General features: G+C 35.9%; 1 protein-coding gene across 1 annotated transcript; it reads left to right on the forward strand.

The window, feature by feature from the left end:
- The first annotated feature begins 6,402 nt into the window (after positions 1 to 6,402).
- LOC129255824 (mitochondrial-processing peptidase subunit beta-like) lies at positions 6,403 to 21,698 on the forward strand. The gene is made up of 12 exons (XM_054894154.2): positions 6,403 to 7,502; positions 10,015 to 10,101; positions 10,434 to 10,563; positions 12,853 to 12,944; positions 13,251 to 13,357; positions 15,619 to 15,811; positions 16,751 to 16,855; positions 17,216 to 17,254; positions 18,183 to 18,277; positions 18,646 to 18,797; positions 19,884 to 20,048; positions 20,809 to 21,698. Exons 2-12 carry the CDS (start codon positions 10,090 to 10,092, stop codon positions 20,871 to 20,873), a joined length of 1,155 nt encoding a protein of 384 aa, XP_054750129.2. The 5' UTR covers positions 6,403 to 7,502; positions 10,015 to 10,089; the 3' UTR covers positions 20,874 to 21,698.
- Positions 21,699 to 25,998: the final 4,300 nt, after the last annotated feature.

Here is a 25,998-nt window from a genome sequence, read left to right on the forward strand (position 1 = left end):
ACATCGTTGGCATCGCCGGCAAAGTTGGCCTATACTTACTAAAGATACATTCACATCGTTGGCATCGATGGCAAGGTTGGCCTGTACTACAGACACCAACACATCGTTGGCATCCTGGCCGGCGCTGTTGGCCTATACGTACTAAAGATACATTTACATTGTTGGCATCGTTGGCACTGTTGGCATCTACTACAGGCACCAACACATCGTTGGCATCGCGGGCGCTGTTGGCCTATACATACAAAAGATACATTCACATCGTTGGCATCGCGGGCAAGGTTGGCCTATACTACAGACACCAACACATCGTTGGCATCCTGGCCGGCGCTGTTGGCCTATACGTACTAAAGATACATTTACATTGTTGGCATCGTTGGCACTGTTGGCATCTACTACAGGCACCAACACATCGTTGGCATCGCGGGCGCTGTTGGCCTATACCTACTAAAGATACATTCACATCGTTGGCATCGAGGGCAATGTTAGCCTGTACTCTACAGTACAGACACCAACACATCGTTGGCATCGCGGGCAATGTTGGTCTACATAGGAAACTACAGATATGATCGCATCGTTGGCATCGCGGGCACTGTTGGCATGTACTACAGACACCAACACATCGTTGCCATGGCGGGCAATGTTGGTTTACATAGGCAACTACAGATATGATCGCATCGTTGGCATCGAGGGCAATGTTGGCCTGTACTACAGACACCAACACATCGTTGGCATCGCGGGCAATGTTGGTCTACACATACTACGGAAATATACACATCGTTGGCATCGCGGACACTGTTGGTCTACATACTACAGAACACAGATATAGATCGTTGGCATCGAGGGCAGTGTTGGCCTGTACCGACTACAGACACCAACACACCGCTACCATCGCGGACTGTGTTGGCCTACACGTACTACGAAAATATACACATCGTTGGCATCGCGGGCAATGTCGGTCTACATACTACAGATGCACACAGATATATATATAGATCGTTGGCATCGCGGGCAGTGTTGGCCTGTACTACGGACACCAACGCACCGCTAGCATCGCGGACTGTGTTGGCCTACACGTACTACGAAAATATACACATCGTTGGCATCGCGGACACTGTTGGTCTACATACTAATCGCGCGCGCTCGCATCGTTAGCGTTACAGTGCAGTCTGAACACTTAGAATCTATTCAAAAAATACTTGTAAGTTGTAAATCATTCAATTATTTATTATAGCTGATTTTCTGATTTGATAGCTTAAGTACATCGTTGTGCGTTGGCTCTCCAACGATAAGGTAACGCAGTGTCCGGGTATTCTGCAGTTGTTCCCATTATACTTTTGGTGATGACCTTTTTTTTTGGGGGGGGGGGTTGTTAATTTTTTTTTGGGGGGGGGTTAAAAAGGCCTTACATTTTGGGTGATAACCTTTTTTTTTCTTTGCTTGTCATTTTTTTAATGACCTTACATTATATTTTGGGGGGGGGGGGTTGTTAATTTTTGGGGGGTTAAAAAGACCTAACATTTTGGGTGATAACTTTTTTTTTGGGGGGGGGGTCAGGTCCCCCTACCTTTGGGGACAGATTTACGCCCATGTCAAATCTTTCTGTTAAAAGTACCTTACATTTTGAGTGATCTTTTTTTTTTGCTTGCCATTTTTTTAAAATGACCTTACATTATACTTTTGGTGATAACCTTTTTTTTTTTGGGGGGGGGTTGTTAAATTTTTTGTTGGGGGGGGGGGGTTAAAAAGACCTTACATTTTGGGTGATAACCTTTTTTTTCTTTGCTTGTCATTTTTTTAAATGACCTTACATTATATTTTTGGTGATTTTTTTTATGGGGGGTTGTTAATTTTTTGGGGGTTAAAAAGACCTTACATTTTGGGTGATAACCTTTTTTTTGGGGGGGGGGGTCAGGTCCCCCTACCTTTGGGGACAGATTTACGCCCGTGGGAGGGTTTCCTTTTTATTATAATTTTTCAACCGTTTCCTTTTATTTATTTTTGTATAGATCGGGTGATTTTTTATCCTTCATATACAGACCTTTTTGGTCAGAATACCCCTATTTTTCATTTTTAATATTTCTTTATTGGGCGATTCTCCCTAATATTAAATTATTTTGATCCAATATCTAATTTTGGTCATATATCGAGAACCACCCCACGGATCCTTGAGACCTTGACTATGATTGATATATAATTTCATCTACATGTTGCTATTGTTGTCATCATTATCATTGTGACATTACTTTTGTCATTACTATATATTAAAATTATAATCATTATCTCGAACATTCTTACCTTTTTCTGTGATGGTATGGCCAGGACCGAATCCATTTTTTTCTTTCTCTACATTCTAGGCTGGGTATTTTGCTCACTGTGGGCATGCAGGCTATGTATGAACAGTATATCCAATATGCAACGGCAGCACCAAGATTTTGACTAGGAGGCAAGTGGGGGGGGGGGGGGTTGGTTTCAAAGATATATTTGGGGCCAAGTTTGGCAAAAGCACATTACAATTTACTAAACACGTTTTTCCAGGTTTATTTATTTTAAATTATCAGGGGACAACTGGGGAATGCCCCATAATGCCACCCCCCCCCTTGCAACCACTTTTAATTTGTATGCCATGGACAATGCCCTATTTTGATGGAATGAAGATTTTAATATTAACTATTTCTAAAAATTACAGGACTAATAACTCAACTAATACATGTTCTCTTAAGCTCCTTTTCTTATTTCCCTTTTTTTCCTAATTTTATCCCTTTATTCTATCAGGGGGTAATTGTTATTTTCACAGCCACGACTCATTGAACCCCCCCCCCCCCCCCCCGTTGTATACTTTCCTGCACTTTTATAACATGATATTCTCTCTTTCTCTCCTATACTATAGAGGTGGATTTATTGTCATATTTACAAGAAGATCTGTAGGCCTACCAAGTCCATAAAGATGTCTTCTGTGGATAGGCTATACCTAGCCATCAATGTTCTCTGCGGTTATACATATACTTTGAAATGTAGAAAAAGATGCTTTTACTGTTAATATGGAAAGTTTATTTGTTTTTAATGAACAGTTTCACAGTGATCATATGATTAATAATGCTTTCACTGTTTCACAACTGAGACTGATTGAAAGATGAACGCAAAAGATTTTGAATTGAAAAAGACTACATCATTCATACTCATTGTGCTTTTTATTGCATAGTATATAAGCGATACAATTATGATTTTGATTTTGCTAATCCATAAATGATTGGTCTCAAAATAAATATGTTTCATTTATGATTACAGCATTTCATCATTGTAGAAATATTTATTCTGCTTAATTAATAAGTATAAGATACAGAATGGATCAAGAATAAAAATAAGGGCTGCAGTGATCAAGGAAAAAAAATGTCTACTGAAATGATGCATGACAGGCAATAATTTTCCTGGTATCGCATCGCAATTTGCTCCACACTTTTTAAAGACTGCTACGCATAAATTCTTTCGTAAAGCATATTTTTACATATAGGACTGTACATTACTTAGTTGAGAGCTAAATTATGACCAAAATGCTATTCGAATATGTAAGCAAAATTATTCCCTGCATGATATAACAATTACTTTTATTTGGTTGTCTCATCTTTCTTTCTTAAAAAAAAATGATTGACAGTCTATGATCACTAAAAACAATTTTTAAATCTCATTTTGGGACATGATAAATGTCTTTGTGTTATTATATTATAATTAATGCATTAATGCTCATAAGTAATTTATTGAAGTTGATGAAACCATTAAAAGTGCTTTATGAATATATTTTATGATTTTTTTATATTTATAATTCATTTATTCATTTTTATTTATTTATTTATTTAAGTTGATAAAACAAATAAAAATTACTTATGATCTTTTTCAATTTTGTGTATTTATTTATTCATTTTTTTATTTACTATTACATGTATTTTTTATTTAGTTATTATTGTATTTACTGTATAGTTTCTGTTATGTTTTTGGAGATAAAGGAATCGATAATAAGGCAAGAGTGATCGATATATATATCATCAGTAAGTTATATTTTATTATGCAATCGGAATTGAGCGCCCATGCAGAGTGTGCTAAGGTAAGTGGTAAACTTCTATTTCGCACTTCTTTAGATGAACCAAGAAACCTGCAATAAAACACAGAAATCAAGTACCGGTAAGTGATATATGGAAATCAATAATGTTAAATCTCAATATGAATATAAAAAAAAAAACTGAAATACTCCTACTTGCCTCAATAAAAGTAGCGAGACAACAGACATGCATTGTGGTTATATCCTCCAAAATATATTCCCTACATGAATTACTCCATGAAATAAGTTCATATACTGGCAGAGAGAAATTATACCAATGTGATAATAAGTAATAATAACACAAATGATATAGGCCCATATGAAAGAAGATGCCAATGATGGTGATGATATTGATAACATTGATAATAGTAAATATTATTTTAAGAATGACAATAATGAAAATGACAATAGATATAAAAATATAATAAATCAATAACAATATTAATAATTTTATAAGTCATAGAAGAATAGTAATTGAGAGGAATACATAAAAAAGCTATTGCAAATAGATGTATCCATTCTCATTTTTCTAAATAAACAAATTAGAAAATCTATATGCACAAAACTCAAAATAAAAGTAAGTGATATGACTGAAATTATTCTAAAATTGAAATATAAATTAAATGTAGCAGAAACTCATTCAAACAATGAAATTTATGATTTAATGTATAAATAGTTGAAGAAATTAAAAAATAACTACATGGAAATAGATAAAGAGGTGAATTAAGTCAATAAACAATGAATTAACAACAAACCAATCATTTAATTATCACAGAGCGAGGGGGATATGATCGCGCGATCATCAACAGGCAAATTGTATTGCGCCATCTGGTGTTCGAATTCTGGCATGAGGTGTACGAATTCTGGCAGGCTCGAAGCCTTCGGCGATCGCCGCGCCACCCGAAACTTTCCCCAGAAAATCCAAATCGGACGGCACCTATGGAAAGCTTAGAATTTCGGCTACATCGCAAGCCCAAGAATGTAAGCCAGAAACACCGTAAATACATTTTATGCGACCTTTATTGAAAAGGTGTTCGAGTTCTGGCGGTTATACGGTAGGGCCTAGCCTGGCCTATTGGGATTTTCTTGGAAAAAACCTTGGGCAGTCATTATCACTTAATTAGTACTAATATTTTTAGGCCTAGTAAGTAGTAATAGTATCAGATTGAAAAAAAAAATGGGCCATGTCTGCGCGCCCATTCACTTTGCACACAATTCAGGGATTTTGATGAGAAAGGCTGCATTTTGAGGCCGTCACATGAAATGCCCCAAATTAATTATTTTTCCACCGTTTTGAGTCAGATTTTTTAATGAATATCTGTCTATATATTGCATGTGTAATGTCCGTGTTCATTGTGTATCTTCTTTTACTAGAATCGTGCAGATACGCGTGGGCGCAGACTTGGGGGAACTTGCCATAAAATTCTTTCTACTATACGTAGGCTTACTCTAGTCTTGAGGACGCAATGATGATGACTTATATAATGAAATATACTTCTTCATCATTGACGTCTTGACACTCTTCCCTTAGTCGCAGAAGAGAAGGACCAAAACAAAGATGGATTTCCGAGGGAAATCCATCTTTTGAAACAAAAATCACTTGAATTTTATGAATTTCATTGATTTTTACACCTTCCTACGCCAAATGCGAAGGAAGGTTTTAAAAATTATAATATAAAAATGTGAAAAAATTAAGGTTTCTTACCTAACTGATTTTTGTTTCAAAAGATGGATTTCCCTCTGAAATCCATCTTTGTTTTGGTCCTTCTCTTCTGCGACTAAGGGAAGAGTGTCAAGACGTCAATGATGAAGAAGTATATTTCATTATTTTAAAAGTCATCATCATTGCGTCCTAAAGACTAGGCTTACTCCCCAGGCCATGAAGCCTGGGGCAGGATACTATTGGCTCACACACACCGACGAATTGAGCAACAATGATAATGCGCCAAACTGCTAGTTATATTTAGAATGTGATGTTAACACATTGTCAATGACAATGGGCGATAATGTTGGTTGGCAACATTTGGCAAAAAATTGTTAGTTTTTCTTTTGTTTTAGAATAAAATGAAATGAAATGATTAAAAGTAGAAGAGCGTTTTACTTACATGTTATTGACGCCATCTTGTCTCCTTTGTGATTGCATCCTAGCGACTCGACGTGTCTATAGAGGGCGGCAAAATCATGAGCAGTGCCAATCTAGATTTAAAAAATACTTGCATCGACCGATAAATTTCATGAATTGTAAAATACTTGCATCGGCTGGTAAATATCATGAATTGTATATTATGATATTTACCGCCGATGTTCTATTCAGAGCATGTCTGTTGTAGACTCTAACAAGGATGTCAGTCTCCTAGTCACTTTCAATATGGGAAAAGTGACACTGTCAGCAACAAGTTGCTTCAACCTTGGCACAAAAGGTGTAATTACCAGATGAAGGCACTGGTGCAAATGTTCACTGGACAAAAGACAAGGTGCTTCGGTATGAGATAGTTCTTTAAAATGTTCATTGCACTTTCGCACCTCTATGTAGATCCAAACATGGTGAGAACAGCGCTGGTCATCTAATAAGAAAGTAGATCAAACAGACAGAAAAGACTCCACTAAACTTTGTTTAAAAGTCAAATTTATTTGACTGCCATTACTTTTACTACGGTTAGGTCTACATGGATGCACAATGTAATAATATTTAGCTATGTTTCATATTGTGACTAAGTGATTAAAAAAACCCAGCAGAGTCTTGCGGGCTGGATTGAGACGTTTGAGAACCCCTGCTATAGATATTCCTTTTCCCAGTCCGTAAAGTAGAATTATGATTCCAACTAATTTACCTGAAAAATTTGTTGAATATATTGGTGGTCAATGCATAAAATGGCTAAACAGGTACCGATGCGCTTGTGCAGGAATTGCAATTGCTTGTTTATGTTCCACACAAATTTAAAAAATGGGGAGCTTCCCATCTCTGCGTCACATATTCTTTCTTTTTTTTGAATGCCGATCCATTCATTTCTTTCACGGTAAACATGATTTTGTTAACAGTAGACCAAAACAATTTTTTAGGAAACGCAAGAATAATTTGCCAATGGTTACATGTATGTTGCCATGTTGGCTTTGGTCATGGAAAGCAATTGAAAATTGTTTTGTTTGTATTTAGCTGATTGCTAGCCAGGCATTGATATCAATGCTTGATTTGATTGTCCCGCTGATTAATCGGCCCATTCAAAATTTGAAATATTAATACATCATTAACTTCAATTTGTAATTTGATTTTCAGGGACGTCATGCAGCAAGACGGCTGAGATCAACACAGACTGCTTCACAGACCCTCGTCAATGTACCAGAAACGAGAGTGACAACACTCAACAATGGGTTCCGTGTAGCCAGTGAAGACTCTGGAATCCCTACAGCCACAGTGAGTACTGAGTAGTAATATAACTTAAGCCTATTTCAAAAACTCAACTCAGAGGTACGTGTATGTGTAAAGTCTTGTTTGGTGGTGCAAAAAAGAGAAGTTACCATAGCAAACAGGTGACTCACAATTAATCTGTGACGGGCTTTGATCAGATGAGATCTATGTCCATGAAAATATAGTATGCATGCCTGATTCATGGAAACAACAACTAATCAAGAGGCATGGCATTCGTATGATGTAACATGCTTTTATGTATTGGAGAGATCTCTAAATGGTCTAGCGAATGTCATTCTAGCACCTCCTGATAGCTCTGTGTCACAACGCATTGCCGAGAGAAAACAGGCTATTACAGATAAGAATCAGGCGCGTAGCCAGGGGGGGGCGGTGGGGGCGGTCGCCCCCCCCAAAACGTCCCCAAAAAGAAAAAAAAGAAGGGAAAAAAAGAGAGGAGAAAAGGAAAAGCGAAGGGAAGAAAGGTAGCTTTGTGGGTTTTTCCTTTTATTCTTTATTTTTTTTTTTCAAAAAGAGAAACTCCTTCACTCTTGCTCTAAATTTATATATATGAATTTTGCTTCCGCGCTGCGCGCGGATAAATGACAATATTGCAGTTCTCCTCTGTTTCCCCCACCCTTTCTCTAACCCTGTTTTTCCACCTCAGCTATACGTGTTTCTTGCCACTTCAAGTTCAAATGTATACATGAGGGCATGGAATTAGAGTAAGGTTAGGCCGAAGTGTATGAAGTCTTTTTTTTCAAATTGATCGCGAAACTTCTGGTCGGGTTGACTCCAGGCGGGTCAAATCTTTATATCAATTTCTGCCGTCACCTCCACTAGGGCAACTTCTCCCGCTTTTCAACTCATTATTTAACAACCATAATTTTGGGGCAAACGGGTTTCTAATAAAAAAAAAAGAAGGTATAAAATTCGTGTCGTATCAAATAAAAAAGTACAATATTTTTTTAATCAAATTCTAGTAAATTTCATGTCATTTCCCTGCCCTGTCCTATTTTGCGCCCTCAGTTTGAAATTTTGAATGACACTTAAGTTTCTTTATCGTTAATAATGAAGCGCTTCAAGATTAGTCAAAGACATTATACATCATCCTTTTTATATAATTTTAATAAATCACAGAAGTTTCAACTTTTTGAGCGGTATTTTCCTTGTAATGAAGTTAAATAATCTTAGAAAATCAATTGAATTAGAACCGCTGGGTATAGAGATATCTGCATGTAATGAAACGTCCGACCTTTAAGATTTCAGAGTTTCATTGCTCTGCGCGGGGAAGAATATCTTCCTCCCGGCATATCTTCTCCTCTGTTTTGCGAGTTAAAGATATGCACTGTGGCTAAATTGTAATCAAATCTGATCTTTCCGAGGGAAGCATTCAATATGACTTAGAGAATACCATTATTTCGGGACCCTTTTCTTTGCCAAAAAATTATAAAATGCATGAGCTTCCGCGCTTCGAGCGGGGTAATTATTATTATAATTTCCTTTATTTTATCCCTTTTTGTGCGTTCACAATTACTTTTGAAAACAAGATTCAAAATCACAATAGAGTGAACTGAATTGGAGCTGATACAGGCAGGGTTGGAAACAGGTACTAGAGACAAGATAGACGGCTCCTTTTCATTTTAATTTATGAAACACCGAAAGCTTCGCGCTTCGCGCGGGAGGGGGAAACTCCCCCTCCCTGCACCCACCCCCTAGGGAGCGCGCTTCGCGCGCTCTGTAAGTGTTGGCACGCTTCGCGTGCACTTACCGCCCCCTCCAAAATGAAATCCTGGCTACGCGGTTGATAAGAATGCATTTCTTTTAATTGACTGGTACCTTGCCTTGAGGCGAATGAAGCTGTTTGTTAATTTATTTGGAGGGATATGAGAAGAATAATTGGAATGCATTAATAAGAAATCAATATTTTACAAGTTATGTTCCGGCTGTCTCATTGTATTTTTATGAAGTTCTATAATGCATATGATTTCTATAGTGTCATTTTTGAAAGAATAAAAGATTTTAAAAATGAGAGTTTGTAGTTAAAAGGTGTAATCCACCCAGATCTGCATTTGATTTTCAACATGTTTACATTTTCATGCCAATCTTCCAGGTCAGAAAATTCTCATTTTGAATCATAAGGAACATGTGTAAATGACAAGCAGTCATAGGATTAGCACAAAAAGGTCTTTCTAAACGTGCTTATAGCAATACATAAAGTAATTAAGCCTCCATTCCACTAGGTAGTATTTATTCTGGTATAGTCTTTTCCCCTGATCCTGCTGATCTGTAGATTTTCCAAATCATAGCAAGATCAGCATAGGGGAACAAGGGCTTAACAGAAACTTCTTTATAAAGAACAATATTGTTCAAAACACTAAAACAGGTGGGAAATTCAAATTTTAACTCTCCATCTTGTCATATGTTGGGTGCAGAGTAGATGATTTGGTAATTGGTAAATGTCTGTCAATATCTGGAGAAAAGTTTAATTCAGACTACCTTTTATTTTTTCTCTTCCTAGGTGGGTTTATGGATTGACGCTGGAAGCAGATATGAGAATGAGAAGAACAATGGAGTTGCACACTATCTTGAGCACATGGCATTCAAGGTATAGATTGTATAAATTGGGTGCAAGTGTGTGGCCCATGTCTAGACATGCTCAGTGGCAAACATGTAAAGCGGGTTTGATAAGCCTTCTACATACTAGGCCTGGGTTTTTCTGGTATTTTTGTTTTCGGGTACCTGTGGTAATTTTCGGGCGGGTACCCGAAATTCATGTCGCATGAAATATTACTGGTGGAACCTCATAGGTGACATCATCCCTCCACTCGGTGATGGGGACCTGCTGTTGGGAACTTCTTAGAAGTGTTTCAGCTAAAAAAATACCTTTAATTTCAAACTCTAATAGTTTGGCTGTTGATCTTGTGAATGTGTTTTCAGGGTACATCAAACAGGACACAAATGGAATTGGAGTTGGAGATAGAAAACATGGGTGCTCATCTAAATGCATACACATCAAGGGAACAGACAGTATATTATGCCAAATGCTTCGAGTCGGATGTCCCCAAAGGTAATGATTGCACTTCGTCTTTTAGTGTTAGTCATCATCTTGGTTTTAAGTGATATTAGTCAGGAAGGATTAAGTTTGTGATTAGTATTTAGTAGCAAGTGTGATTTAAATATACATATATATATATATGATTGTTTCAAATTATTTATGTTACAAAGACCTATTAAAATACTTGGCAAATGTTAATTGGGGATCCCATAAATTTGAAGAAATAATGATATAATATATTGCAGAATATCTTGATATCATCCAGGGTTGGCTGATTTAAATCACGCTGATTTAAATCACGTTGATTTAAGTCATTATTTAAATAGCAATTTAAATCACTTTGATTTAAAAAAATCATTGATTTGATTTTAAATCACTTACATTGAAACATGTACAAATGATTGACATGTTTTGTTGTTGTTGAGGCAGTTTCATTTCTTTTCACTCAAAAGAAAAAGATTTTATCAACTCTATATCATGATCATCAAAACATGAATAAATCCTTAATATATTTTCAGAGCAATTGAAATCGAGTCAATAAAATCAGGTTAATCATGCAAAACCAAGGATGTACATGTAGCCTATGAGTGGTTAACACTTAACCTCTATACTCCATTTTTATAAGTGGACTTTCAACATTTTCCCTGTAAAAATTTTCTTTGTTGATAGTAAACAAAGTTCTTGTTTCTTTATGTCAAAATCAAAAATTGAGTTTAGATCAGTTTTTAAGAAAATATTCTATTCTATTCTGACCATTCACTTGAACTACTACTGTTTTGCTCTCCAACATTAACAATTTCATTTGTTCATATCTATCCATAGCAATGGCACGTCAGAAAAAAAATATGTAAACAAATATAAAAAGAATTTAAAAAAAGAAACTCTGAATTTATATGGCCGAATTCCATCATGGGTTTGATACAAGGCCTGTTCAGACTTTCTGTACATGTATACGATTGTGATTCATTCATCTGTTACACTGAGAAAGGTTCAGTAATCCATGTACTGGGAATAAAAAATGTATGCATGCTCTTGGTAAAGGACACTAAATCATGGCAACAAGTTACAACCATACATTTGTGCCCTATGCGAAAAGTGAGCATTTATTTTTCTTACATTTTCAGTGATTGTGTTGAATTGAGTACAATAATACATACAGTACAATCTGCATTGTCCCTGGTAACTCATAGTTTTACATTTTATTATTTTATATGTTTTGTAGCTGTAGAACCTGTTTTCTAATTTTTAGCAAAACTGCTAAGAACTGCCAAATACTTCTATTCAGGTTTATTTTCAAAGAAATCATTCAAATCAACTTGCAAATTTTTGTCCCAATCGGTCAGAACTTTGCAAGTCAATTCTTTGAAAATGTCAAAGAGTTCCAACTATATGGCTCAAAGAACAAAGGAGGTATTTATAAACCAACAATAAATAATATGAATTTCAGTCCTTGACTGAAAATGAAAAAATGTTTCTCTTCGGAGAATGTGAGTCTCAGAGTCATGGAATTCTTCGAAAGAAACTGAACCTCATTTCATGTTAAGAGCTTTGAATGGGAACACCAACTATGCAGCATTAGCTGTACCAAGACAGTTCATCGACTTGGATTGAACCAGTCAGTAGGAGCTCTCTACATCAGAGGAAGCAGAAAATGTCAGCATCTTCATGACGTTAATATTTTCTATAACTTAACTGTGACCTGATTTTATAATGAAATAGAAAGTTGAGAATGATTTTAGTAGTGAAATGTACAATTTTAAAGTATATGACTGTAAAGGATTATATTTTTGGTATTTGCGCTTTGTTTTGAAATTTAAAAAAAAAAATTAAATTAAAAAAATCAGATTTGAATAAAAAAAAATCGCCAACCCTGATATCATCACATTTGTAGTTGTTGCTGTTTAATCATTAACAAGATGTTTTTCAACATAGAATAATTTGAAGTTCTATGTAGGTATGGATTAAACATAGATATAGAATGCCAGTTGTATTGATATAACAGTGAATTTAAACAATGAGTTTAAAACAATAAAATGACCTCCCAAAATATGTTCTTAATGATTCTGGAAGAAAGAGTGTAATTGCCGAGATATTGACAAAATTCCAGTCAGGTGTTTGGTTTTTTCCAAGTGATGATAATACACTGTAGTGACATGTAGTGGCTGTAGTGACAGTTACACTGTAAGCTTGATATATTGACTTTCTCATGAATCATTATTTGCTGCAACTATAGGTTCTTGGTTTAAATGAGTGATATTCATGATCATGTGGAGCTCATTCAGCATTTTTTTTTTACAACAGCTGTTGAAATCCTTGCTGATATCATTCAGAACAGCACACTCGGAGAGGCTGAAATAGAGCGAGAGAGGGGTGTCATCCTCAGAGAAATGCAGGTATGTTAACATGAAATAAAAATATTATTGAATAGAAGCATGCATGACTGTACATTGTCTTTAAAGGCACAATGTACTTTGTTGATAACCTTTTCATTATACCTTCGTCCACCATGGATGGTTGCATGAGGTATTATGTTTTAGGGTTTTCCATACATCTGTCTCTGTATATCAAGTGTTGATTTTCATGGTAACTATACAACTGTTTAAATATATCAAATTCAATTGGACAGCCATGTTGTGCTGAAGAATGCATCATGACTTTTTCAAATCAATGTTCTGTTAATATATTTATATATAATTTAGGAAGTAGAAACCAATCTCCAAGAAGTGATCTTTGATCATCTGCATGCAACAGCTTACCAAGGAACTCCTCTTGGTAGAACTATCCTAGGACCCACTGAAAACATCAGGTATGTCACCATCAATTTTCTTGTAACAGCATCAATAGAATACTTGGTACTTGGTTTCTAATTATTAGTCAAATATCAGGTAGTTTCCGTTGATATTTTTTTTTGGAATGGGGATTTAAAGAAGTATTCCATGACCCATGCTACAGCATGGAAGGTAACCAATGGATTGGATAACAATAAAATGTTATGTTACAGTTGATGTAGTGGTAAAGAACCGTTAAAGAAAAGTATGTTAATTGTGCGTTTCTATATTTTCCTGTTCATGTGTACATGATTTGAATTTTTACCGTGTAAACGTGCAGGTTTGGTTTGTCAAATATTGGGAGCAAAGCCAAGCTTGGACTTGGAGATCAGGGAGTTTGAAGGTCAAGTCCACCCCAAAAAAATGTTGATTTGAATAAATAGAGAAAAATCAAACTAGCATATCACTGAAAATGTCATCGAAATCGGATGTAAAATAAAAAAGTTATGACATTTTAAGTTTTTTTTTTTCACAAAACAGTGATATGCATAACTCAGTGACATGCAAATGAGTCAGTCGATGATGTCCATCACTCTCTATTTCTTTTGTTTTTATTGTTTGAATAATACAATATTTCATTTTTTACAGACTTGACTATAACAGAGCTTCCAAGTCTCCCGGATCCTGCGGGAGAATACTGGATTTCGATCCAATCTCCCGTTCTCCCGACCCCATGCCAAAATCTCCCGGATAATTGTGATTTTTAGCTGTTAAATTGTAAAATTCATACAAAAGACTGTTTTACGAGTCTAGCATGTTCAACTCCCTTTACACCCACGTGGAAACTCCTTATCACATTTTCATTTTACCCAGTTACTTTTACCAGTTTTTGTATAATCGTACATTGATTTCCAATGTAAATGAAGATAATTTTACCGAACGACTGGTGAATTAGTCTAACAAGCAATTTTTTTTTCTGGTTCTGCATGTGCGTGATGGAAACACTTTAGCGGCACTCCATGCCTATGCCCCCCGGCGCGGCACTGCCTGGTCTCCGGCAGACTGCGCCGCGGCAGGAGGCTATGCGAGAAGGGAAGTCCGATGTATTTTTCGGAAGCTTGTGTGCGCTTTATTCGAGCTGGAACTGTGGATCAACGATGGGTTACTATTATAATTACACCCTGACTTTTAGGAATAATTTTATTGACAATCCTGAAGAACAGAAGCAAAGTGGAGATTTTTTTTGCCTACTTTTACTTGGGTTGATCGGATTCGAACATTTTCTCTTTCGTGAGTGAGCTAGCCTGGCGCTGGCTGGCTGTGCGTGCTTGCTACAAAAAGGCAATTTTCACAGGAATCCCTCGTTCCTCAGACTTTAAACAGGCCACATATAAGTCTTTACAGGGCCAGGCAAGCTCATCTTCCACTACTGCGGCCCTTTCCCCCTCTGGACAATAAAGGTATTTTCTTGTTGAATGCATTCTTTTGTGAATCATTTTATGTTCTACTGTATTGCCTGAAATCAGGCTTGAACTTATTTTTTTAGTCAATGACAGACAATTCATCATTTCATGAAATCTCTCTAATGTGCATTTAATCTATGAGCCAAAAGTTTTGATGGTTTAGACAGCTGTCGGATACTATCAAATGTTGTTTCTTAATGAGTTTTGCTACCCAAAACTCCCGTCCGTGGGACATTTCGCCGCGCGCTCCCTCACAAAATCATACCTCCGCGAAATCTTCTGGATTCTATCATCCCAATGTTGGCAGCTCTGCATTAAGGACTAACTTGGACTGAAACATATAGTCTTAAACAATGCTAATTCCGCATGTTCATCAGGGAGGAATTGTTTCACTTGATAATGAGGAGAAAATTGGAATATTTCATACAATAAAATACACAAAAAAATAGTGAGTGGATGACATCATCTGTCTCATTTACATACCGACGAGAATGTGCATATAACTGTTTTGTGAAATTAAGCAAATTTTTTATATGTCATAACTTTCTTATTTTACATCCGATTTTGATGAAATTGTCATTTTTATGTTTGTTGGATTTTTCTCTTTTCATTGACATCAACTTTTTGTTTGGGTGGACTTGTTTTTTAAGTCATTTTCGCACCTGAGCCGAGCCAGGGTTATTTGCCATGATGTCAAAGATAAGAAGCTGATTTGTGTCTTAGAAATTATGACCACTTACCGCCAGGTGTGGAATGAGCTGGGGGTTTTCTCCTTAAATGATATTCTGATGTTGATTTCCTAATTCATTTGAATTTTTCATGTGATTCTTTATAAGGTCTATCAATCGGGATGATCTTCAGAATTATATATCTACTCACTACAAGGGACCTCGCATTGTGCTATCTGGAGCTGGTGGTGTCAACCATGATGAATTGGTCCAACTTGCCCAAAAGCACTTTGGCAACCTGGGAACTGAATATGAGAATGAGATTCCAGCTCTAACCCCATGCAGATTCACTGGCAGTGGTGTAAGTTCATTATTGCTATGAATGTATGGTATTTTAACTAAATCTTATCAATGTAATATAATAAAGATGATATCAAAACTAAATTTTGTAGCCACAGAATGATGGTTATTATTCGATAAATGCCTTTGTGAAGTAATGCTTAAATGGAAATATAAAAACACTTACTCATGCATGCATTTTGACTACACTATTCATTTGATAATAATAAGGTTACATGTATGTTATTAGACTTATTCAACTTGACAAGTAAGTCCTGAAATGCGTCCAGTAAAACCTAACAAATCTGTAATGATAGTATTACCTTTATTAGAATAGTATGCTTTGATTTGTCTTATGTCTATCTTTTTCATCTGATTTTATGCCCTGTATTATGTTGGCAAACCTGTATTCTTGGATTTATGCTATTCCTTTACTATGTCTGTTCAAACAAAAGGATTGGCAAAAAATTCAAACTGCAAATTGAATTTAATCTTTACATGTTTTCCTTTGAGTGTTTTTATTAAAAAAAGATTGAACAAACGATAAGCCTGGCTCACGCTTTGTGAACTTGTCATGTAATTGCTGCAGCATGTTCATTTTTAACATGTGTCATATTTTGTATTATTTGTTAGATTCAATTTTTGTCAAGCCTTTGCCCAACAACAACCTAGGGCATTTGGGATTGTTTTATTGTAAACAACATCAACAGTTTTTTAAATGGAAAAACTTAAGCTTATTTGTGCATGTAAGAGGGCTGGCAATCTGATTATTACTGAGGATGCTAAATGTATTAAGTTCAAAGCCAAAGGACATGTCATTATTTACCTGAAAATCACTGGATCCAGTAATAACTAAAGAATTGTGAAATGGATCAACCTTATACTAAAATTAATTTTGAACATGTGAAGAAACAATCCAATGCTCATTAAGAGTAAGTCATTGTATTACTTTTTCCCACAGATCACAGTGCGTGATGACAAGATGCCACTGGCTCACATTGCTTTGTGTGTTGAAGGAGTTGGCTGGGCCCATCCTGATAACATCCCTCTCATGGTTGCCAACACTGTAAGACATCTTAGCTTTGTTTTAATGATTTATTAAACAGGTGCTGACCAGACGGCAAACTTTTGTTAATATTTTTTGTGAGAATATCTAGATTGTCATCTGCTTTGATTGTACATTTTGAAATATTTAAAGAGATTTTGTTTAGTAGAACAGCAGGATGTTTAATTTGAACTAATAACTAGATATATTCGTACGAATTTGGTTTTTGATTCTTTTTTAATGCTGTTGTCAATATTGAGTCATGTGTTAGTATTAAATATCAAGTTGAACTCTTTTCTGCGATTATTTTTAGTAAAATCTCAATTTGTTCTTTCTAATTTTTAGGGTTGACATGTGCTTTCTTTTTATTTATTTTTTTAGTTGATTGGAAGCTGGGATCGTTCATTTGGAGGAGGAGCAGTAAGTAAACAATCCATTGTAGTTAATTATGCTTCATTTACATGTATTATCACACTGGCAGTCATATGAATACTTTCAACCATCGTATCACAATATGACTGTCAGGTCTATTCAGATGGTCATCAACTAAATGATTAATCATACTAAACATAAATTTTATCTTCCAACTATTTGTATCCAGCCATTCACTATTTTCACTGCTAGAATTATATATGACAGGGTTGCTATCAGTAGACAACTTGATGATTGGTGTATGCAAGCTTTTGTCTGTACAAAAATGCCATAATACAATAGAACACGACTGACTGCACATTTAATCTACCTATCTGTCAGAAACAGTTGCCCATGTAATGTTGATCATATCTGAATTTTATATTTTGGAATTTTGAGGGCCCCTATGTTAGCATGATTTAATGCTTCTTGAAGATCCCCATCTCATTTCTATGTATAAGTTTTGTAATATTGTGTGTTTGTAAGGCTGAAAGATCACTGGCTGATTATGATAGTCATTTTTAGAAGTATTATACAGTCAACCCATCTAAGTGGCCACCTGTCAATAATGAGACCCCTATTGTAGTGGCCACCAAACTTGCCTCCAGTTCGAAAGTAATATATGTTATAGAACCTGTCTATAAAGGTCTTGTCTCTCCATTGGCCACTATTTCTTTTTTCCCTTGGGTTGCTTTAATAGACAGGTTTTTGACTGTATCAAGGTATGATTTAAAAAGGCCCCTTTAAGATGAGTCATTCATGAAAACATTTCAGAGTTCTTCATATGTAAGTGTGTTCAAGGAAAAATTATGACAACCAATTGCCTGGAAAGTCTTAAATGAAAATTACAAGAGACAAAACAAGTGCTGTTATAAATATTTTCAGTCAAATAACTCGAATTGAATTCACATGAGTTTTGTTGTATATTCTTCCGCAGAACACATCAAGTCGACTGGCTAGAGTTGCATTCGAAGATAACTTATGCCATTCCTTCCAGGCCTTCAATACCTGCTACACAGATACAGGGCTATGGTAAGAAATGATTCTGAACAGCCTTCTCCATATCGGGTGACAAATTGCTCTTGTAAGACAATTTATAGTTTATACTATAAATTGATATTTAAGAGGGTACTACAAATCACAAAATTTGAAGAGCTGTAAGGGATTGATTACAATTTAATGGTAAGGCTCCTTTACAAGGTTTTTTTTTTTTTTTTACATTTTCCCTTAAGTATTACAAATGATTTACGCCTTTCTAGGTAAAAAATATTATTGTTGAGATATAAAGGATCTTGTAAGATCTTTAGTACACTATTTTGTTGGTAGGAGTTAGACTTAAGAAGAACCCCTTCATGAGAATGGTAAGGTATTAGAAATGTTACTATCATGATCTGTTACAGGGGAGTGTACATGGTGAGTGATCCTCTTAGCGTTGAAGACATGGTATACCACGTCCAGAACCAGTGGATGTACCTGTGCACCAGTGTGACCGAGAGTGAGGTAGCACGTGCCAAGAATCTCCTCAGGACCAACATGCTACTTCAATTGGATGGTGAGTTATCATTTATAGCAATTTACATCTAATAGTCGAAGCAATTATTCAGACCAGTTTGTGCAAATTTGTCGGCATTCATTCGAACCGTCGTATCAGTCAGTTTTGGTTTAAAAAGAAAGAAAGATTTTGAGATTTTGCAGAAGTCCTACTCTATACATAAGTAAATTTCAAGGCAGCAATTTATTTTAGTTTTTGAGATATGAGGAGATTTTCAAGGCAATGCCATACAAATTTTTGCTAAAATGGGCAAATCCCATTGAAAGCGTGTACTGTAGCAAAGCAAACAACAGCTGTGCGCACCTAATATGCAAATGCACGGTCAGCCAAGCCATCATATCTGCATTGCATTGACTTTGCATGTGAAAGAGGGATACAACCTTTTGCTTGATCATGCTCATTGAAATCGTAGTCAGTGTTGTTTTTTTCCCTTTGGCGTTTTTGTACAGGGAATATCTAAACCGCAACTGAAAGTACAAGCATGTAGCTCTTTTGTGATATCTTCTCTAATTCTTGGTTATGTGTAAAAAGAAAATTATCAGTACAAAACACATGTCTTGGTATTTCCTACCATGTATTTTCATAGCAATAAAAATCTTTTTTGGCTTGGGAGAAAAAGTGCAAATTAAAGTGAACTTTGAAGTTGATTTTTCTCTGAAATGGGTTTGGCACTGTCGTATTGCGATACAACGGTTCAGATGATCGCTGATGAAATGTGTGTTATTTGACTTTTCTAAGTAGAATTACACACAGATTTCTGTGGTCCTAAGAGAATTGCCTTTAGCAGATTCACCTCTATTCAACAATTGTAACTGAATTACCAGAAAATAAAGCCATTGTCAGAAGTCTATATTCTCATGTGAAATTTCCATGAAGCATTTTTCAACTTAAGTTTGCAATCTTCTGTAATGACAGAATTCATCTGGTCTTTGAAACAAGAACTAGGTGAATCTCCTGGCTTTTCTACAGAATACCTCACCTTTCATCAGTAGTGAGTGACCCAGGGAAATTTGTCCTTCTGCTGTCCCAAATTCATAGGATTCAAAGTTCAAACTGGAATGATATATGTAATCTTGTTTAATCCAGGGTCGACCCCAATCTGTGAAGACATTGGCCGTCAGATGTTGTGCTACGGACGTCGTATTCCTCTGCCTGAGCTTGAAGCAAGGATTGATAGCATCAGTGCCAAGACTATCCGTGATGTATGTACACGATACATCTATGACAAATGTCCTGCTGTTGCCGGAGTTGGTAAGTTGCATTTTTACCCAATAAGTAATAGTTCATTTATCAAGAATTTGAATAAAGTATGATGATCTTAAAACCATCTCTAAGTCACTAATGCAGTGTATTACTCTATTATATGAGTTTGTATGTTCTAAATACCGACATTGTGTGAATCATTTGTCTATTATATTTAGCTATTTTATATGAAACTCATTTTTTGTTGTAAGCAATTTCTTTATTGTGAATTAGCTGGGAATTTAATTATATTTGCTTTGTAGCCTTCTCATGTACAATTACTTAATTTGTAAGATGGTTTTTCAAAAGGCCTTTTGTGAAGAGAAAATTTTATAGAGATGATGCGAAATATCACCAAACATATAATTCAAATTTCACAGAGAATCTTCTGACAAAAAAAAATTAATGGTCACCACGATTCCGTAAGACTGGATGTTAGATTATCCTCCAAAATATAATTCATATTATTGCACTTATGACAGGCTTTAATACCCTTGATTAAACAAATAGTCAGAATCAAACCTTACGTGGAGCCATGAAGTAACTGTAAAATCTTGTCTTTGTCATTTAATAGATTAGACTTTGGATTACATACTACTGAAATGCCATATAGCACTTTTAGATTATTGATAATACAACCTTGTCTTGTCTTGTTCTGTAGTGTACTCATGTCAGTCCATGTGAAGAACATGCATGGTGCATATCTTATTCAAAATCAGTATTCATATTGATGTATTTTGCCTCCCTCTCCACCCTCCCCACTATACAGGCCCAGTTGAGCAGCTCCCAGACTACAACAGAATACGTGCTAGCATGTACTGGATCAGACTTTAACTGAGTTCTTGAAGGAGATTTATTTAAATAATGAATGTTAGGAGAGAATTTATTTGTGCAAGAGTTTTATAGGGCAGCGTTTGCTGTCTGTGTTTGATGTAAAAGGACAATTAATGAGGCATCCTATCATTCTTATTCTCAACTGGAGAAAATTAACGAGATTCACCGAAAGAACAGAATTGAAAGATGATATTATGCATTTTCTTTGAAATGGATGTATGGTCAATTCTGACATCAGGTGTTTTTCAGATATGAATAATGTTTTAATAGAATGTATTTATGAAGTTTATTCCTCTTTGTGTGTTTTACAAAACATGATATCTGAATTGAAGTTGGCCTCCAGTTTCAAAGGTAAAAATAAATTCAAAAATGAACATTTGACCTAAGTAATAAATCTTACCACATTATGCCTTTGGTGGTTCAAAATTACCCATGAAGGAATGCATATAGCACCCTTGTGAATTTCTTTGTATAAAAAAATCTAATATCATACAGGGGTGTGAGAGTTCAGATTTTTAGCTGATTTCAGATATTTTGTTTTTCCAGCTTAATTTCAGCTTATTTTTGGCTTTTCTCTGTGAAAAAAAGTATGAGAGCTCTTTCTATTTCAGACGTTTCACCACTCTTCAGCTTTTTTCAGATCTTTTTATTTGTGACCACTCACACTCCTGATCATATCACCCCCTAAAGCTTTATAACAACTTCTGTGAAATTAATCCAAACCACTTGTCAGAGGGAATGACACACTGCGTAGTGATGATGTCAGTACCACTATGTCATGGAGATGAAATAAACTGGCAACATTCTGTGTTGTATAAAACTGTATTTGGGTCTGATCGTTGTTGTTTTTATCCGTTTCCAAGTATTTGCTCAGGTTAGCTCCCCCCATGCCTTTCAACTTTCACACATGCACACAAAACAGTGGCACTCACAAGTGAGAGGAGAAAAAAAAAACACAGCCTTTAACCCCTCTGTCCACTTGAAACGTTTCAGATGAGATCAATTCATCAAATAATTACTGTTGATTAAAGTGATTGGGCGTTTTATCATTAAGAAGGGGGGGGGGGGGAGATTATCCTCATTAAAGATGAAATCCAAACGCACAAAAAATGATATGATTTTTCTCTATTCCTTCAAATCAACTTTTTTGGGTGTGGACTCGACCTTTAAGGGATGTAGATTTCAAACTATAATTATAGACCAAAACTTTTTGGTCTATAATTATCCAAGCATGGTCTGCTTTCACTACATATAATAAGCGGCTCACTAAAAAACTAAATTAGAGATAGTAAATCTCAATGTAATCCATGTAGTGATAAACAAAATTTAAGAAAGTAAAGAGATGGGGAGAGAAAGCGATGGAGAAAGTAAGTAATAGTGTGGAAGTAGATATGAGTGAAATAGAAAGAAGTGCATTAGAAGACTGATAGAGAGGGAGGAGGGACAAAGGAGAGAAGACGGAGGATGTAGGGGTTGAATGACAGAGGTAAAGTGCATTGTTAGAGTGAAAAAGGAACGATGTGGGTCAAAAGGTGAAAAGAATGAGAAGGGATCGGGGGAAATTCCTGATGGGTCACAACAATGATATGTCCTAGTATGTAGACGATGAGGTCACGCCCTCAATTTTTCTTATGTATTTCTCATGTTATGAAGTTTCAAATATTTCAATTTTTAAAGATTTGACTCGTCATCTCATTCTTGTCGCAAGCAAGTCGACTTGACATGTTCATCTTGTCCAGTAGCGTATCTAAGGTGGCCGGGGGGGGGGGGGGGGGGCAAGGGGGCACATGCCGCGGGCGCTACTTTCACGGAGGTGCAAATGAAGAAAAGGAAAACGAAAAAAAAATGAAGAGAAGAAGCATTATGATTAATACCCGTCCTATGCTATTACCATGGAAATGCACTTTCCAACACATTTACCCAGGGATATATATAAACTCCTCAAAAAAAGTTTGGAAATCTGACTTTGATCAATAATCCCTCCTCGGTTATAGTAAATATCAATGTGATATTAATATCAATGAATAGATCATTTAATTCTCTTTAAAATGATACCTACATGATATGATTATGGTTTACGTGGAGGTGCAGTGCCTTGAAATGTGGGGCAAGGTCGAAATTCAAAAGTTGCAATATGACACAATATTGAAAGTCACTGTTCTTTTTTCCGTGGTGATGAGTGAGTTTCTCAGTGGTTTCTTTTAATTGTTTTCATGCACCTTAACATCAACATTAACATGGAATCAAACACACCTCTGCACAAGCAAACACATAACAAACAAACCATCACTACATAAACCACAGCAAAACATACAAAATGAAGCAGGGGCTTGATTTGAATGGATTTTCATCTCTATTGACACAGACAAAAGAATCATGTTCTGTATTGACCCTCCATGACTATTTCTGCTCGTTTTGCAGCTTTTAAATTCAGACCTCATCCATCACTTTTGAATCCTTTTCTTTTCGTGATGGCATGATCATAACAAGCATGGTATCATTTTAAAGATAATTGAATGATCTTTTAAGTGATGTCAAATATGCATTGTGTAAAATTTGGAGTTGGGAGAAATTAATGGCCAAACTCAGATTTCCATACTTTTTTTTGCTCGTTTGCAGCTTTTCAATTCAGACATCATCCAACACTTTTGAATCTTGCTCTTTTCGTGATGGCATGATCATAACAATCATGGTATCATTTCAAAGAGAATTAAATGATCTTTTAAATGATGTCAAATATGCATTGTGTAAAATTGGGAGTTGGGAGAAATTAATGGCCAAACTCAGATTTCCAAACTTTTTTGAGGGGTTTATATAAATGATGATGATGGTGATGATGATGATGTTGATGATGATGATGATGATAATGGTGATGATGATGATGATGTTGATGATGATGATGATAATGATGATAAGGAAAAGAAGAAAAATAAAGCATTTTATTTGCCCAGTGAGGGTAACCACGTCAGTTAGGAAATATGTTCATGTCAGCTTTTGATTAGTGATATACTTATTCTCTTGAAAAGTTCCAACAAACAGTCTTTAAAGATAAAAATATTCCTTTTTCAAAACGCAAATGTCATAACTTGTTATCTCTATATAGCTGCGGGTTTGCACTTTGATACGCTTTTCACCTCGATCCTCTCGCCATCCAAAACATAGACCTTCCTGACTCTAAACTATATGTTTTAAACAAGTTAGGCCTCAATCGAGGATTATAGGCCCTATAGCGACAGAGCCATTTTCTATAAAAAAAAAGATTTCCTAAAGAATGACAAAAATACGGAGCGCTTTCATTGGTGGCGGAAGCCAAACAATTTAGGGGGGTCCACCTGAAATTTTGGGATGGACACAGGTTAAAAAAATTGACAAGCCAAAAGAAAAAAAAGGTTATCAACCAAAATTTTAGGGGGGACCACAACAATTTTAGGGGGGTCCACCGAAAAAAAAGGTTATCAACCAAAATTTTCGTACAAGCAAAAAAAAAAAGGTTATCAAATTTTTTTTTAGGGATGATAGGACCAACCACCCCCCCCCCCCCCCGCTTCCGCCGCCTAAGAGCGGCGCTTTTGTAGAGCATTCATGTACTCTGCATTTAGATGTTATTTTGCGCGGGAGCGTTTAGCGACCGAGCGATAAATTTTTCGAATTTGAATAGGAGCCTATTCATGTACTGAACTTTGATTTTAGAGCACTTGCACATGAATGGAAAACTACATTAATTAGTACATATATACGCATATAAGGACCTACACACATATATATATATATATATATATTGTGGTCGAAATCCATGCATTCCTATAAAGGAATTTTTTAAAAGGGAAGTTCACCCTCATGAAGAAAAGTTTTTTGTAAAAATAGCAGAAAAGAATATTGGTGAAGGTTTGAGGAAATCCGTTAAAGATTAAGAAAGTCATTAGAATTTTAAATTATGGATATGTGACATTATAAACCAGCTGCCCCATATGTAATATAAAATGCATGAATTTAATTTGTTTTTAATGGTTCCTGGAGCTGGTGATTTATTTTTGTTTTCATGATAGGGTGTGAAATGATTTCTATTGATTTACAAAAGGTACAGTAAAAGCATTTTTAATTTTCTGAGAGAGTGACATTTCATTGATTTTTTATTAGCTTATAGGAATTGCTGCAGCTCGCATATGACGTCACAAATCAAATAATTAACATTCTAATAACTTTTTAATTCTTTGATTGATTTTTCTCAAACCTTCGGCAATATTTTGTATTATTTTTTCTGCTATTTTTACAACTTTTTGTCAGGGTGAACTTCCCCTTTAAATGTTCCTTTTCCGTGTCTGAATATCAATTTTCAGCTCGCTCTTCGTGCTCGCATTCTGTTAGAGGCCATCATTTAAAAAAAACTGAGAATATTCCGTCTTAAGGTCTTAATATATGTCGTGTGTTTAGGCCTACTATGTATAAGGGGCGCGATTTTTCTTACTACGCAACATGCATGGGCGGAAATATGTCCCCAAAGGTAGGGGGGCTGGGGGCTGGAAACCTTGACAAGCAAACAAACAAAAAGCAAAACAAAAAAAAAAGGTTATCACCCAAAATATAAGGTCATTTTTACAAAAAATAATTTGACAAGCAAAAAAAAAAAAAAGGTTTCCCCAAAAAATGTAAGGTCATTTAGCCAAAATAAGTATTATTTCGATTGGGAATGATTTATTTTTCTCCATCATAAAAGACCCAAAATAGTAGGGGGGCATTTGATATTATGTCCCCCTTTACTATTTTTTGGTAGGGGGGACGCGTCCCCCCTGTCCCCCTGGGATTTCCGCCCATTGCCACATGATTTTATCTTCTTGTCCCAAACAAGTCGACCTGCCGAGGGGTTCCAACACTCGTTTTTCTGTAACCCCGTCTTCCGTGCTTTTGGGGAAGGGAGCTACGTGTACGTCATCGGCATCATCATGATGGGCGGATTGCGCAATTCTCCCTGTTTACGCCACGCCCATCATTTTGCCGGTCATTTTGTTCCTAAAGACCCTCTACAAAGTCTGTGTCTAGCTGTTATTGTTATGATAAGGGCAATGACTGATTGTCTTAAAATAGATTGAAACCCGAGTCTTGTATATTAGAAAGTTCGGCTATGCCT

The sequence above is a fragment of the Lytechinus pictus genome, chromosome 3, assembly GCF_037042905.1.
Source record: "Lytechinus pictus isolate F3 Inbred chromosome 3, Lp3.0, whole genome shotgun sequence".
Lineage (NCBI taxonomy): Eukaryota > Metazoa > Echinodermata > Echinoidea > Temnopleuroida > Toxopneustidae > Lytechinus > Lytechinus pictus.